This window comes from Mobula birostris, chromosome 21 (genome assembly GCF_030028105.1).
Source record: "Mobula birostris isolate sMobBir1 chromosome 21, sMobBir1.hap1, whole genome shotgun sequence".
NCBI classification, from domain to species: domain Eukaryota; kingdom Metazoa; phylum Chordata; class Chondrichthyes; order Myliobatiformes; family Myliobatidae; genus Mobula; species Mobula birostris.
The window spans coordinates 56,681,775-56,694,960 of record NC_092390.1 but is presented as its reverse complement, the minus strand read 5'-3'; the positions used below and the strand labels follow the sequence as shown (position 1 = coordinate 56,694,960).

The 13,186-nt window shown below is 40.9% G+C and overlaps 1 protein-coding gene across 5 annotated transcripts in view; it reads right to left on the bottom strand.

Annotated features, from left to right (window-relative positions):
* LOC140185979 (EF-hand calcium-binding domain-containing protein 6-like) overlaps positions 1-13,186 on the bottom strand; it is a 68,800-nt gene that overhangs the window by 33,127 nt on the left and 22,487 nt on the right. For all 5 annotated transcript variants that reach the window (XM_072239794.1, XM_072239793.1, XM_072239795.1 and 2 more), the window contains 3 exons: positions 8,522-8,622; positions 4,834-4,911; positions 3,975-4,148 (listed from right to left, as the gene is read on the bottom strand). In XM_072239794.1, coding sequence (XP_072095895.1) covers positions 3,975-4,148; positions 4,834-4,911; positions 8,522-8,622 — 353 coding nt within the window. The remainder of the gene's footprint in view (positions 1-3,974; positions 4,149-4,833; positions 4,912-8,521; positions 8,623-13,186) is intronic.

Here is a 13,186-nt window from a genome sequence, read left to right as displayed (position 1 = left end):
CTTCAGGTGCCTGTGGAGCTGTCTCTTTTCCCATGAGATATGGTGACATTTCGACTTCAAGAATATCTGTCATTAATTAATTCCTAGGTCTTCAGGGAGTCTTCTTCAAATGAGTCATTGTTCTTATTGGCAGTGAAGCTAAGAGTCTCTTCATAGATGTCAATATGCTGAGCTTCCATAAGTCCTATTGACTGGGACTCAACCGATTGCGAAGTGAATTCTGAGAAGAGTTACTTTTGTGTGACCTTTGAAAGTCTAATATATTAGAATCAGAATCAGGTTTAATATCACCGGCATATGTTGTGAAATTTGTTCTGCAGCAGCAGTGTTACAATGTACTGCTGCCACAAATTTATCATTAAAAAACTATAAATTACAATATGTACAGTGGTGTGCAAAAGTCTTAGGCAAATATATATAGCTAGAGTGCCTAAGACTTTTGTACAGTACTGTAGTAATTTTATGTATTGCACTGTACTGCTGCAAAAAAAAACAAATTTCATGACATACGTGAGTGATGATAAACCTGATTCTGATATGGGTCTCTATTGTGGACTGAAAGTGGGAAGGGGACAGGGAGAGGGCAATCATGTTTAGGAAAAGGGGAAGGGAGAGGGGAGGGGCTGGGAAGTTCCAGAACAACATTTTGTAATGATCAATAAGCCGATTGTTTGGAATCAAATGACCTTGCCTGGTGTCTCAGGGCTGGTGTGTCTGTTCCCATGCCGCCACCACCCCCCGCCTATGGCATTCCTACTCTGCTGCCTGTCCCACACCCCTCCCACAGTGCTCCACCCTTGCCATTCCCAACATCCTTTGTTCCCAACAGATTTACAATCTCACTCTCCGCTCCAGGTTGACAAATACAGTACTGTGCAAAAGCCTTATTCACTCTAGCTATATCTATGTCCCCAAGACTTTTGCACAGTACTATACATATATACAGTATATAAAAATCAATTAATTTAAATTAGTAGTGCAAAAAGAGAGGGTGAGATTGTGTTCATGAGTTCAATGTCCATTCATAAATGGCAGAGGGGAAGAAGCTGTTCCTGAATCGCTGAGTGTGTGCCTTCAGGCTCCTGTACCTCCTACCTGATGGTAACAGTGAGAAGAGGGCATGTCCTGGAGTTGGGTCCTTAATGATGGATGCTGCCTTTTTATTTACTCCCAATAAGCTCCTGGTCACTTCCTAAAATAGAATTTACCTAATTATTTGAGTCCCAATATCCATAAGAGGAACACAAAGGAACAAAGCATAAAGAAAACAAGAGAGGAAATTCAAGCTTCAAAGTCAAGCTCTTTTGGATTTCCCGTCATCTGGGTTCAATATTAGAACATAAAACAATACAGTGCAGGAACAAGACCTTCGGCCCACAATGTTGTGCCAAAATAATTAAATTAGTAATCAAACGACAATCTAAACTAATCCTTCTGCCTACTCAATGCCTATATCCTTCCATTTTCCTCACATTCATGTATCTATCTGAACGTCTTTTAGAAGTCTCCAATGTTTCTGCCTCTCCTACCACTCCAGACAGCACATTCCAGGTGCCTATCACTCTCTGTGTAAAAAACTTACTCCCAACATCTCCTATGAAATTACCCCCCTCACCTAAAATACATGCTCTCTGGTATTAGACATTTCCATCCTGGGAAACAGCTCCAGTCTGTCTAATTATCGATGCCTCTTATAATCTTATACAGCTCAATCAGATCTCCCCTCAGCTTCCAACACTCCAGAGAAAACAACCAAAGTTTCAGAATCAGCATTGCCAACATAATGCTCAATACCTAATAACAGAAAAAAATGTGAGTTACAATAAGTATGTATATTACTGTACTACTGTATGTATATTAAATAGTTAGATTAAATATACATCAAAATCAAAATAAAAAAGTAGTGAGGTAGTGTTCATGGGTTCAATGTCCATTCAGAAATCTGATAAGAGAGGGGAAGAATCTGTTACTGAATGATTGAGTGTGTGCCTTCAGGTTCCTGTACCTTCTCCCTGATGGTAGCAATGAAAACCAGGCATGACCTGGGTGATGGGGGTCCTTAATGATGGATGCCACCTTTGTGATGCAAAGCTGCTTGAAGATCTCCTGGTATCCTGGCTACTATGGCCGCTAGTGCCCATGATGGAGTTGATGAAGCTTCCAGCTTTCTGCATCTTATTTCGATCCTGTGCAGTTGTCACCCCACCCCCCATACCAGGTGGTGATTAGCCAGTTAGAATGCTCTCCATGGTACATTTGTGGAAATTTGCGAGGGTCTTTGTTGACATACCAGATCTCCTCAAACCGCTAATGAAAGATATATCCTCAGAGATACTGGCACCAAGGAACTTGGAATTGCTCACTCTCTCCACTTCTGATCCCTCTGTGAGGACTGGTGTGTGTTCCCTCATCTTACACTTTCTGAAGTCCACAGTCGGTTCCTCGGTCTTACTAATGTTGAGTGTAAGGTTGTTGCTGCAAAATCATAGCTGATATATCTCTCTCCTGTACGCCTTTTCGTCACCATCTGAAATTCTGCCAACAATGGTTGTATCATCAGCAAATTTATAGATGGCATTTGAGCCATGCCTTGCCCCACAGTCACGGGTATTGAGAGCGTAAAGCAGTGGGCTAAGCACACGTCCCTGAGATGCGCCAGTGTTGATTGTCAGTGAGATGGAGATGTTAATTCCAATCCGCACATATTGTGGTCTTCAGGTTAGGAAGTCGAGGATCCAGCTGCAGAGGGAGATGCAGAAACCCACGTTCTGGAGTTTTTCAATCAGAAATTTGGAATAATTGTGTTAAATGCTGAGCTGCAGTCAATAAATAGCATGCAGACATAGGTACTTACATCATCCAGCTAATCCAAGGCCGTGTGAAGAGCCAATGAGATCACATCTGCTGAAGACCTATTGTGGCGATAGGCAAATTACCAATCTCTCATTATAGACCATGCTGTCTAAACCAGGCAACACCTGTTAAACATTCTCTGCACACTCTTCAATGCCTCGATATCCTTCCTCTAATGGGGTGACCAGAACTGTATGCAATATTGTAGTTCTGTACACAGAACTGTAGCAACACACATACAAAATGCTGGAGGAATTCAGCAGTCCAGGCAGCATCTAGGAAAAGTGTACAGTCGATGTTTCGAGCCGAAACCCTTCAGCAGGACTGGAGAAAAAAGCTGAGGAGTAGATTTAAGAGGTGGGTGAGGGGAGAGAGAAAGCCCAGGTGATAGGTGAAACCTGGAGGGGGAGGAGATGAAGTAAAGAGCTGAGAAGTTGATTGGTGAAAGAGACAGAAGACCACAGAAGAAAGAAAAGGGGGGAGGAGCCTCAGAGGGAGGCGATAGGTGGGCAACGCGGTTGAGAGAGGGAAAAGAGGATGGGAAATGATGAAGGAGAGGGGTTGGGGTGGGGGCATTACCAGAAGTTTGAGAAATCAGTGTTCATGCCATCAGGTTGGAGGCTACCCAAACAGAATATAAGAAGTTGTACAAAATAGCAACTGTACTCTTTTCTATAGATGCTGCCTGGCCTGCTGAAGTCCTCCGGTATTTTGTGTGTTTTGCTTGTAATTCCAACACCTGCAGATTTTCTTTTGCTTGCAATAGTCTAGGGGCGGTCTAAGTAGAGTTTTATAAAGCTGGGACATAACTGATTCTGATGCACTACAGCACAGAAGCAGACCCTTCAGCCCAATTAGTCTCTGGATCTATTCTGTTGCAAGGTATCAACGTTGCTCAAGCTCTCCAGTTAAATGTTGCATTCCCATGTGAAAGTGGGCAACATGCAAGGTGGAGCTCATCCTTAATGAAACATTTTATTAAGCGTTTCAACCAAAAAAATTTCTCCATCATGGACACTATCCTCTGTAGTATCCAGGACATCTTCAAGGAGTGATGCTTTGACAAATGACATTCCTGTAGTTATATATTATAATGTGGTATAATGTATTTGTCACAGTACCTTTCCATCACCATTGCCTTCAGCTGCAAATGAGCTTGTGTTGAACTCAGCATTTTGCTTTCATTGGGTCTTTTCACAGGATCCATCCAAGCTGGATAACCCTTTGGTTCTTGTTCTTTGAAATGCGAGCAGAAGTTTTCAAAAGTAATGACAGTCTTTTCATTAAGTTTAAGCCTGTAATTGACAAATGTTGAACAATACCCATCACTGGAAGAAGCTGAAGAGTGAATTAATCCTCCATGCATTAGACAGGAACACTGCAAAGTGGATTCCGTCTTTGGTTTGTTATATTTAGAGATTCAGCATGGAGTGGGCCCTTCTGGGCCTTCGAGCCGTGCTGCCCCACAACCCCTATTTAACCTTAACCCAATCATGGAACAATTTACAATGACCAATTAACCTAGTAACTGGTATGTCTTTGGACCGTGGGAGTAAGCTGTAGCGCCCGAGGAAAATGCGCACACTTGATGGGACGGACCTACAGGCTCCTTATAAAGGATGCCGGAATTGAACAGCCCCAAACTGTAATAGTGTTGCACCAGCCGCTACGTGACTGTAGCTACCGTGGTTTATGTTCATATTGGTCCTTCCCTGGCAGCTTGGTTGATAGTTATAAAAGCTCCTCCAACATATCAAGCAGCCAAACCTACACATCAGTTTAAAAAAGGTAAATTATATTGGAATTATGTTTTTCGTTACATCTTACATACAGAATTATGCACATATTATCAATGTCTACACAATTTATTAGGAAAACAAAACCTGATTATAACTGCTTTATTATTAAGGTTCCTCTGTTCAATCAGATCACCAAAATTCCTGCCGTTACTTACCATTTAAAGTACTTATCAGGACGTACCTGAGCAGAAGATGATAGAACTCATTTGTAGCAATAAATCGTTTCAGAAATCGAGTTAGAACTGTCAACAAGACTTCTCTGAAGGGTAAAACAAGCAATATTGTTACATTATATATTGCATATCCGTGAATAATATTTTTATTTATAGTGCTGAATTGTATTGGATCACATATTTCTGTACTGTTAGTCATTTGGTTACATTTGCTGTCCCAAGTAAATATATAATTGGTCATAAGAAATTACGCTGGTAGATTTGATGGTCACCATTGTATATTTATGAAACAAATTTATAATCTGGACTAATGCACATACTATATCGAACTTCAAAGTTCAACATACATTTTACTATCAAAGCTCATATATGTCACCATAGATAACCCTGAGATTAATTTTCCTGCAGACACACTCAGCAAATCTATAGAATAGTAGCTTTAACAGGATCAATGAAAGATCAACTAGAGTGCAGAAGGCAGCAAACTGTGCAAATACAACTATAGATCAATACCTATAAATAATAAGAATGGGAGATAGTGAGATAAAGAGTCCTTAAACTGAGATCGCTGGTTGTGGGAGCATTTCAATGGATGGGCAAATGAGTGCAGTTAACCCCTTTTGTTCAAGAGCCTGATGGGTGAAGGATAGTAGCTGTTCTTGAACCAGGTTGTGCGAATCATAATCAATAGCTTATCTATTTGAACAGTGAAAGAAAAATAGGTAAACAATTTAGAGATAGGAAAGGAATTAAAAGACCTCCTTTTTAATCACTACCAACAGAATACTTGGAAGCCTACTCTGGGACACCCAATGAAGTAGTTTGTAATGATTGTTGTAATCCGAGGTGAAACAAAGTCAAGTAAAGCATAATGGTAGGAAGTGAATAAATAATGTTTATTACTGTTTGGAGTAATTGGAGTATGATACTCCAATTATCGTGGGAAACCACAATGTGCAAGTTAGCTTTCATATGAGTGGATCTTCTAATTCCAAATAGTAAAGATTTAAAGATCAGCTTTATCTGTCACATGTACATCGGAACATTGAAACATATAAAGAAACATGTTATTTGTGTCATATCAAAACCATGAGGATTGTACTGGGGACAAGCTGCAAGCGTCACTATGCTTCTGGCCCACAACTTACTAACTTTAACCGTACGTCTTTGGAATGTAGGAGAAACCAGGGCACCTTGAGGAAACAAATATGATCATGTGGAAAACATACAAACTCCTTACAGACAGCTGTGGGAATCGAAACCTAATCAGTGATCACTGGCAGTGTGAAGCAATTTTGCTAACCACTATGCTGCTCTGTCACCCCCTATGATAAATAAATTCACATTTTTTGAATGGCGTCCTACATTGACTCCATTTGATCAATTTTTGCCCAATCATATACCCCATCATTATCTATCTGCCAGCTGCTTTTACCCTTCTCACAGCTTTCTGGGGCAAAAAATTTCCCTAATTCCCCCTACGTTTGTGGCATTTGCAAATTTGTTTACAGTACACTTACTTCCTTTCTCTAAATCATTAGCATATCATCCCTGTAACTACCTTATCAGTTCCAGGCTACAAACCTGAATAGGTTGTTCACTCTCATCCCTACTCACTGGTTCCTGCTAATTATAATTAGCTAAGTATCTATCCATTGGTAATATATTACTTCCAGGAATATAACTTTCTATCACGTGAAATAATTATTTGTGTATATCTTGTTGTATGCTTTTTGAAAATACAAATAAATTACATCTACAAATTCCCTTCTATTCATTCCAGCTAATATTTACTCAAAGAATTATAATAAATTAATTAGATATAACTTCCCCCTTAATGAATTCATGCTGGCTGACTCTAATAGAACCTATTTTTGGCTGTAGTTTTCCCAGTGTAAAGCAGCTGTTGATATTAAAATGCTATTTTTTTCAATGTAGGCAGGTTCAAAACTCACACTGTGTCAAATGCTGATTATGTGCATCAGTTCTTTGTCAAGTCAGAGAAGTAAAGCGCAGAAACAGGCTCTTTGGCCCATCTAGTCCATGCTAAACCATTTAAACTGCCTACTCCCATTGCCCTGCAAGGATGTAGCTCTAGATGCATATTTTGTGGGTTACTTAATGATAGGGCCCAAAAATAGATAATATTTAGGAGGACACAGGTGACAGAGGATAAATTTGTTTGTTATGTGCTGTGTCGCTTGACACAGACAATCGTGGTCTTTCCATGACCATGATTGTTCATGGCAAATTTTCTTCAGAAGTGGCTTACCATTGCCTTCTGCTGTCTTTACAAGATGGCTGACCCCAGCCATTATCAATACTCTTCAGAGACTGTCTGCCTAGCATCAGTGGTCAGATAACCTGGTCTTGTGATATGCACCAGCTGCTCATTTGACCATCCTCCCATGGCTTCACGTGACCCAGATCGGGGAGGGGTGGGGAGGAACTAAGTGGGTGCTACACCTGGTTCAAGGGGAACCTGCAGGCAGGCAGAGGGAAGGAGTGCCTCACACCTCCTTTGGTAGAGACGTATTGCCACCCCACCACCCACAGAATAGAAATAGAAGAAGAACCATGTGGCCTTGACCTCGGTTTCCTCCTGAACAAAGATCAGATTCAGTGGGAAGCTCACTGGGGAAGCCATTGCTCCCATTGTGATTCTGTCAGAAAACTGGAAGCAACAAAAGCAAACATCTGGAATTCGAGCAGTCCGCAGTAGCGTGGCGGTTAGTGCAACATTATTACAGTTTGGGACATCAGAGTTCAATTCTGACATCACCTGAAAGGAGTCAGTACATCCTTCCCATGGAATGTTTGTGTTTTCCCCGGCTCCTCCGGTTTCCTCCGGCAATCCAAAGACAGACTGGTTAATTGGTCATTGTAGATTTTCCTGTGATTAGGCTAGGGTTAAATCAGGGGCTGCTGGACTGCTGGGCAGCCTGGCTCAAAGGGATAAAAGGGTCTACTCCATGCTGTATCACTAAATAAAATAAACAAATAAATAACCATTGAAACTACTTTTACCTCTGTAACACCTGACACTGAAACATTTCCATTTCACTGAATACCCTGTTCTCATGGGTAACAGGGAACTCCATGCAAGGTAAAGATAGCAACCTCTTCTCCCCTCAAGTTCCTCCTTGTAATGAAGCCTCCCCCCAGTTCAGACAATGTTTCTGTGCTTCTACTTATCTGTCGCTGGGAATCAGTATTACTGGCAGTGATCTCAGTATTACTCTCTTTTATATCTAATAAGAAGGAAAAGGTGAAAGCACGTGCCTTGTCTTTGTAAAATGCTGCCAATCTCATCAAGGGGAAAGCCCTGGATGCTGTTTTGCCTCTGAACTATACCCTCTGACCTGCAGGTTGTTTCAATCATAGAGACAACCCTTCCTATGTGTGCAGAGGTCTGAACTGTGCTGCTGGAAAAGAAGAGATTAAAGTTCAGATAAAACTGGGTACATAAACCTGGTAGAGTAGTCTGGCATGAAGAACGGTGACTGTACATCTGTCAGTGCAGACTTCGGTTGAGATTGCTGCCAGTGACGACCCACATCATCAGAGAATTCTCACAAAACTAACCACTTAGTCCATGAAATGAAGAATGGCTTACTCTGCTAAAATTGATCTCAATGTATATTTGTCTCTATTTGGAAAAAATAACAAGCTGTGGAAAACAGTGCAGTGATTCACCTTGTCACGTGACCCCTGTCGGTTGAGTCGTTTGCATGGAAAAGCTGCTTGAGACTGTAAAATCCACCTGATCTGATCTTTTCATGCAGTTGATATTGAAGCTGGGGAAAAAGACAAGTAGCAATCAGGTTGAACAGGATGCTGCTTATAAAACCTTATTCTGAAGCTGATAATTTGCAGATCCTCCTAATGCCTGTGGTCACAGATCAGGGTTTTTTCTATAAGCAAGTCCACAGCATTCTATAATCTGAAAGATGCCATTTGTATATACCATGAATGAGGCAGCATGGCCAAAGTCTTAGGCACATATTCAGTATATAGCTAGGGTGCCTAAGACTTTTGCACAGTACTGTATTTGTCGAGGTGGAGTGGACAGCGAGTTTGTAAATCTAGCGGGAATGGCAAGGGTGGCGCATCACGGGAGAGGTGTGTGGGACAGGTGGCAGAAAAGGAGTGTCGGGGCGGGGTAGGAGGTAGCGTGGATGCAGACACACCCAGCCCTGAGACACCAGGCAAAGTTGTTTGATTCCAAACAATTGGTTTATTGATCATTACAGATTGTCTCTCTGGTATTTCCCGCTCCCTCCCCTCTCCCTTCCCCTTTTCCTAACCATGATTCCCCTCTCCCTGCCCCCTTCCCACTCTCGGTCCACAACAGAAAACCATATCAGAATCAGGTTTATCATCACTCATATTTGTCATGAAACTTGTTTCTTTTGTGGCAGCTGTACAGTGCAATACATTAAAATTGCTACAGTACTGTGCAAAGTCTTAGGCACCCTAGCTATATATATGTGCCTAGACTTTTGCACAGTATTGAAAGTTTTACAGCGATGATCTTAATAGGTTTTAAGTACTAATTCTCCTTGCAATCCTGCCTATACTGAAAAAACACAAAACCTCAAAACCTCACCTTATCAAAATGTACTACCAAGGCTGAAGTTAAGGGACAATCCATTTTTAAGGAATATGAGGAATTTTGTGCAAAATATTTAGTAAACAATTTATTTTACTGTAAGGCTCTGCACATTTCTTAAGCTGCCCCCAAAACAAAATACTTAAGAGCCCTGGTGTTCCATTCAGATCCATTACCTTGTAGATCATACAATGGTGTTGGTATGTTGTGAAGTTTTATAAATTCTGCACATGGTTGATTTAGTAATAATTCAATTGTATTTTTGGGCTGGTTCCAATAGTTGAATATGAACATTGGATTTAGGAATCAAATAAGAATAAAACCAATTTAGACTAAAGAGAAATACTGCTTTATTTGACTTGGTTAAGCTAATCAGAATTGACATTTTGGTACGGAACATGCAAACCAGGTATAAGCAAATTCCTGGTAAACATAAGCAAATATTTGCAAATGTAGTACAGCTGACATGGTTGGATTTATCTGACTCAAACACAAAGCACCTAAACAAGAACAGACACAACAAAATCTGCAGATGCTGGAAATCCAAAGCAACACACAGAAAATGCTGAAGGAACCCAGCAGGCCAGGCAGCATCTATGGAAACGAGTAAACAGTTGACATTTTGGGCCGAAACTTCCTGTGAGAAGGATCCTGAAGAAGAGTTCCGGCCCAAAATGTCGACTGTTTACTCTTTTCCATCACTGCTGCCTGGCCTGCTGAGTTCCTCCAGCATTTTGCAACAGCAAGTGTGTGTTGCAAAACAAGAACAGAATTACTAAGTTCAGTACTTTTGATCTTTCTCCACTCACTCTGATTATGGTTGATCCTTTTAGCTCAGAAGCATATTTCTAGTTTCTCCCAATGCCCCTTGATATCTATCACATAGGGTCATAGAAAAGCACAGAAACGGGCCCTTCAGCCCATCTAATCTGTACTAAACCATTTAAACTGCCTACTCCCATCCACCTGCACCAGGACCATAGCTCTCTATACACCTACCATCCAAGTACCTATCCAAACTTCTCTCAAACATTGAAATCAAGCTTGTATACACTGCTTGCACTGGCAGCTCATTCCACACTCTCACGACCCACTGAGTGAAGAAGTTTCCCCCCAAGTTCCCCTTAAACTTTGCACCTTTCACCTTTACACTCAGTGATTTAGGTGCAGCTTCTTCCTCTCTGCCATTCCATTCCTGAATGGACATTGAACTAATGAACAATACCTTACTTTTTTATATTATTTCCGTTATTGCACTATTTCTAGTTTAACTACTTAATATACTTACAGTGCCTGTAAGAAGTATTCACCCCTACCCCCTGGAAGTTTCATGTTTTATTGTTTTACAGCATTGAATCACAATGGACTTAATTGTGCTTTTTTTGACACTGATCAACAGAAAAAGACTCTTGCTTGTCAAAGTGAAAACAGATCTCTACAAAGTGACCTAAATTAATTACAAATAGTAAACACAAAATAACCCCTTTAATATCACACACCAAATCATCACTGATGCAGCCAAAATGGTTTTAGACGTCACATAGTTAGTTACATGGATAAGACTGTCTGCAGTCAAGGTGTTTCAATTGATTGTAGTAAAAATACACCTGTATCTGGAAGGTCCAACTGCCGGTGAGTCAGTATCCTGGCAAAACTACACCATGAAGGCAAAAGAACACTCCAAGCAACTCCACAAAAAGGTTATTGAAAAGCACAAGTCAGGAGATGGATACAATAATATTTCCAAGTCACTGAATACCCCTTGGAGAACAGTTAAGTCAATCATCAAGAAATGGAAAGAATATGGCACAGCTGTAAATCTGCCTAGAGCAGGCCATCCTCAAAAACTGAGTGACCGTTCAAGAAGGGGACCGGTGAGGGAGGCCACCAAGAGACCTATGACAACTCTGGCTTAGTTACAAGCTTCAGTGGCTGACATGGGAGAGACCGCATACAACAGCTGTTGCCCAAGTGCTTCACCAGTCGCAGCTTTATGGGAGAGTGGCAAAGAGAAAGCCACTGTTAACAAAAAAATTAAATGAAATCTTGGCTAGAGTTTTCCAGAAGGCATGTGGGAGACTCTGAAGTCAGCTGGAGGAAGGTTCTATGGTCTGATGAAACCAAAACTGAGCTTTTCAGCCTTCAGACTAGACATTATGTTTGCATAAGCCTAACACCGCACATCATCAAAAGCATACCATCCCCACCCTGAAGCATGGTGGTGGCTGCATCGTGCTGTGGGGATGCTTCACTGCAGCAGGCCCTGGAAGGCTTGTAAAGGTAGAGGGTGAAATGAGTGCAGCAAAATACAGGGAAATCCTGCAGGAAAACCTGTTGCAGTCTGCAAAGGAACTGCTACTTGGGAAAACATTTGCTTTCCAGCAAGACCACGACCCCAAGCATAAAGCCAAAGCTACACAGGAATGGCTTAAAAACAACAAAGTAAATATCTTGGAATGCCCAAGTCAGAGTCCAGACTTCAATCCAATTGTGAATTTGCAGCAACTTGAAATGTGCTGTTCACTCACGATCCTCATGCAATCTCACAGAGCTTGAGCAGTTTTGTAAAGAATGGGGAAAAATTGCAGTGTCCAGATGTGCAAAGCTGATAGAAACCCATCCATACAGACTCAAGGCTGCAATTGCTGCCAAAGGTGTATCTACTAAATACTGACTTGAAGGGGGTGAATAGTTATGTAATCAATTATTTTGTGTTTTATATTTGTAATTAATTTAGATCACTTTGTAGAGATCTGTTTTCACTTTGACACAAAAGTCTTTTTATTTTGATCAGTGTCAAAAAAAAGCCAAATTAAATCCATTGTTAATTAATGTTGTAAAACAATAAAACATGAAAATTACCAAGGGGGTTGAATATTTTTATAGGCATCGTATGTATGCTTACTGTAATTGATTTACTTACTTTATTTTCTATATTATCATTTATTGCATTGCATTGCTGCCACTAAGTTAATAAATTTCACATTTGCCTATGATATTAGATCTGATTCTGATTCTGACTTTTAGTTGTTATCCCACCCAACCTCAATGGAAAAAGCCTGCTTGCATTTAGTCTATCTATACCCTCATAATTTTGTATACCTCTATCAAATCTCTTATCAATCTTCAACGATACAGGGAATAATGTTCTAACCTATTCAATCCTTCCATATAATTCAGGTCCTCCAGTAAATGTTCTCCATACTTTTTCAAGCTTATTTATATCTGTAAGTAGGTGACCAACACTGCACACAATAGTCCAAATTAGGCCTTACCAACGTGTCATACAACTTCAGAATAACATCCCAACTCCTGTATTTAGTAGTCTGATTTATGAAAGCCAATGTGCCAAAAGCACTCTTTACAATCCTATCTACCTGTGTTGCCACTTTCAACGAATTATGGACCTGTATTCCTGGATCTCTTTGTTCTACCGCACTCCTCAGTGCCCTACTGTTCACTGTGTATGACCTACCCTGGTTGGTCCTGCTGAAGTGCAACACCTTGCACTTGTCTATGTTAAGTTCCATCGGCCACTTCTCAGCCCATTTTTCCAGTTGGTCCAGATCCCACTGCACGCTCTGATGGTCTTCTTTGCTGTCCACTCCAACCCCAATCTTGGTGTCATCTGCAAATTTGCTGATCCAGTTTACCACACTATCATCCAGATCATTGATGTCGATGGCAAACAACAATGGACCCAGGATCTCCTTCCAAAATATGTTCAGCAACTTGTGCACAGCTTCCTG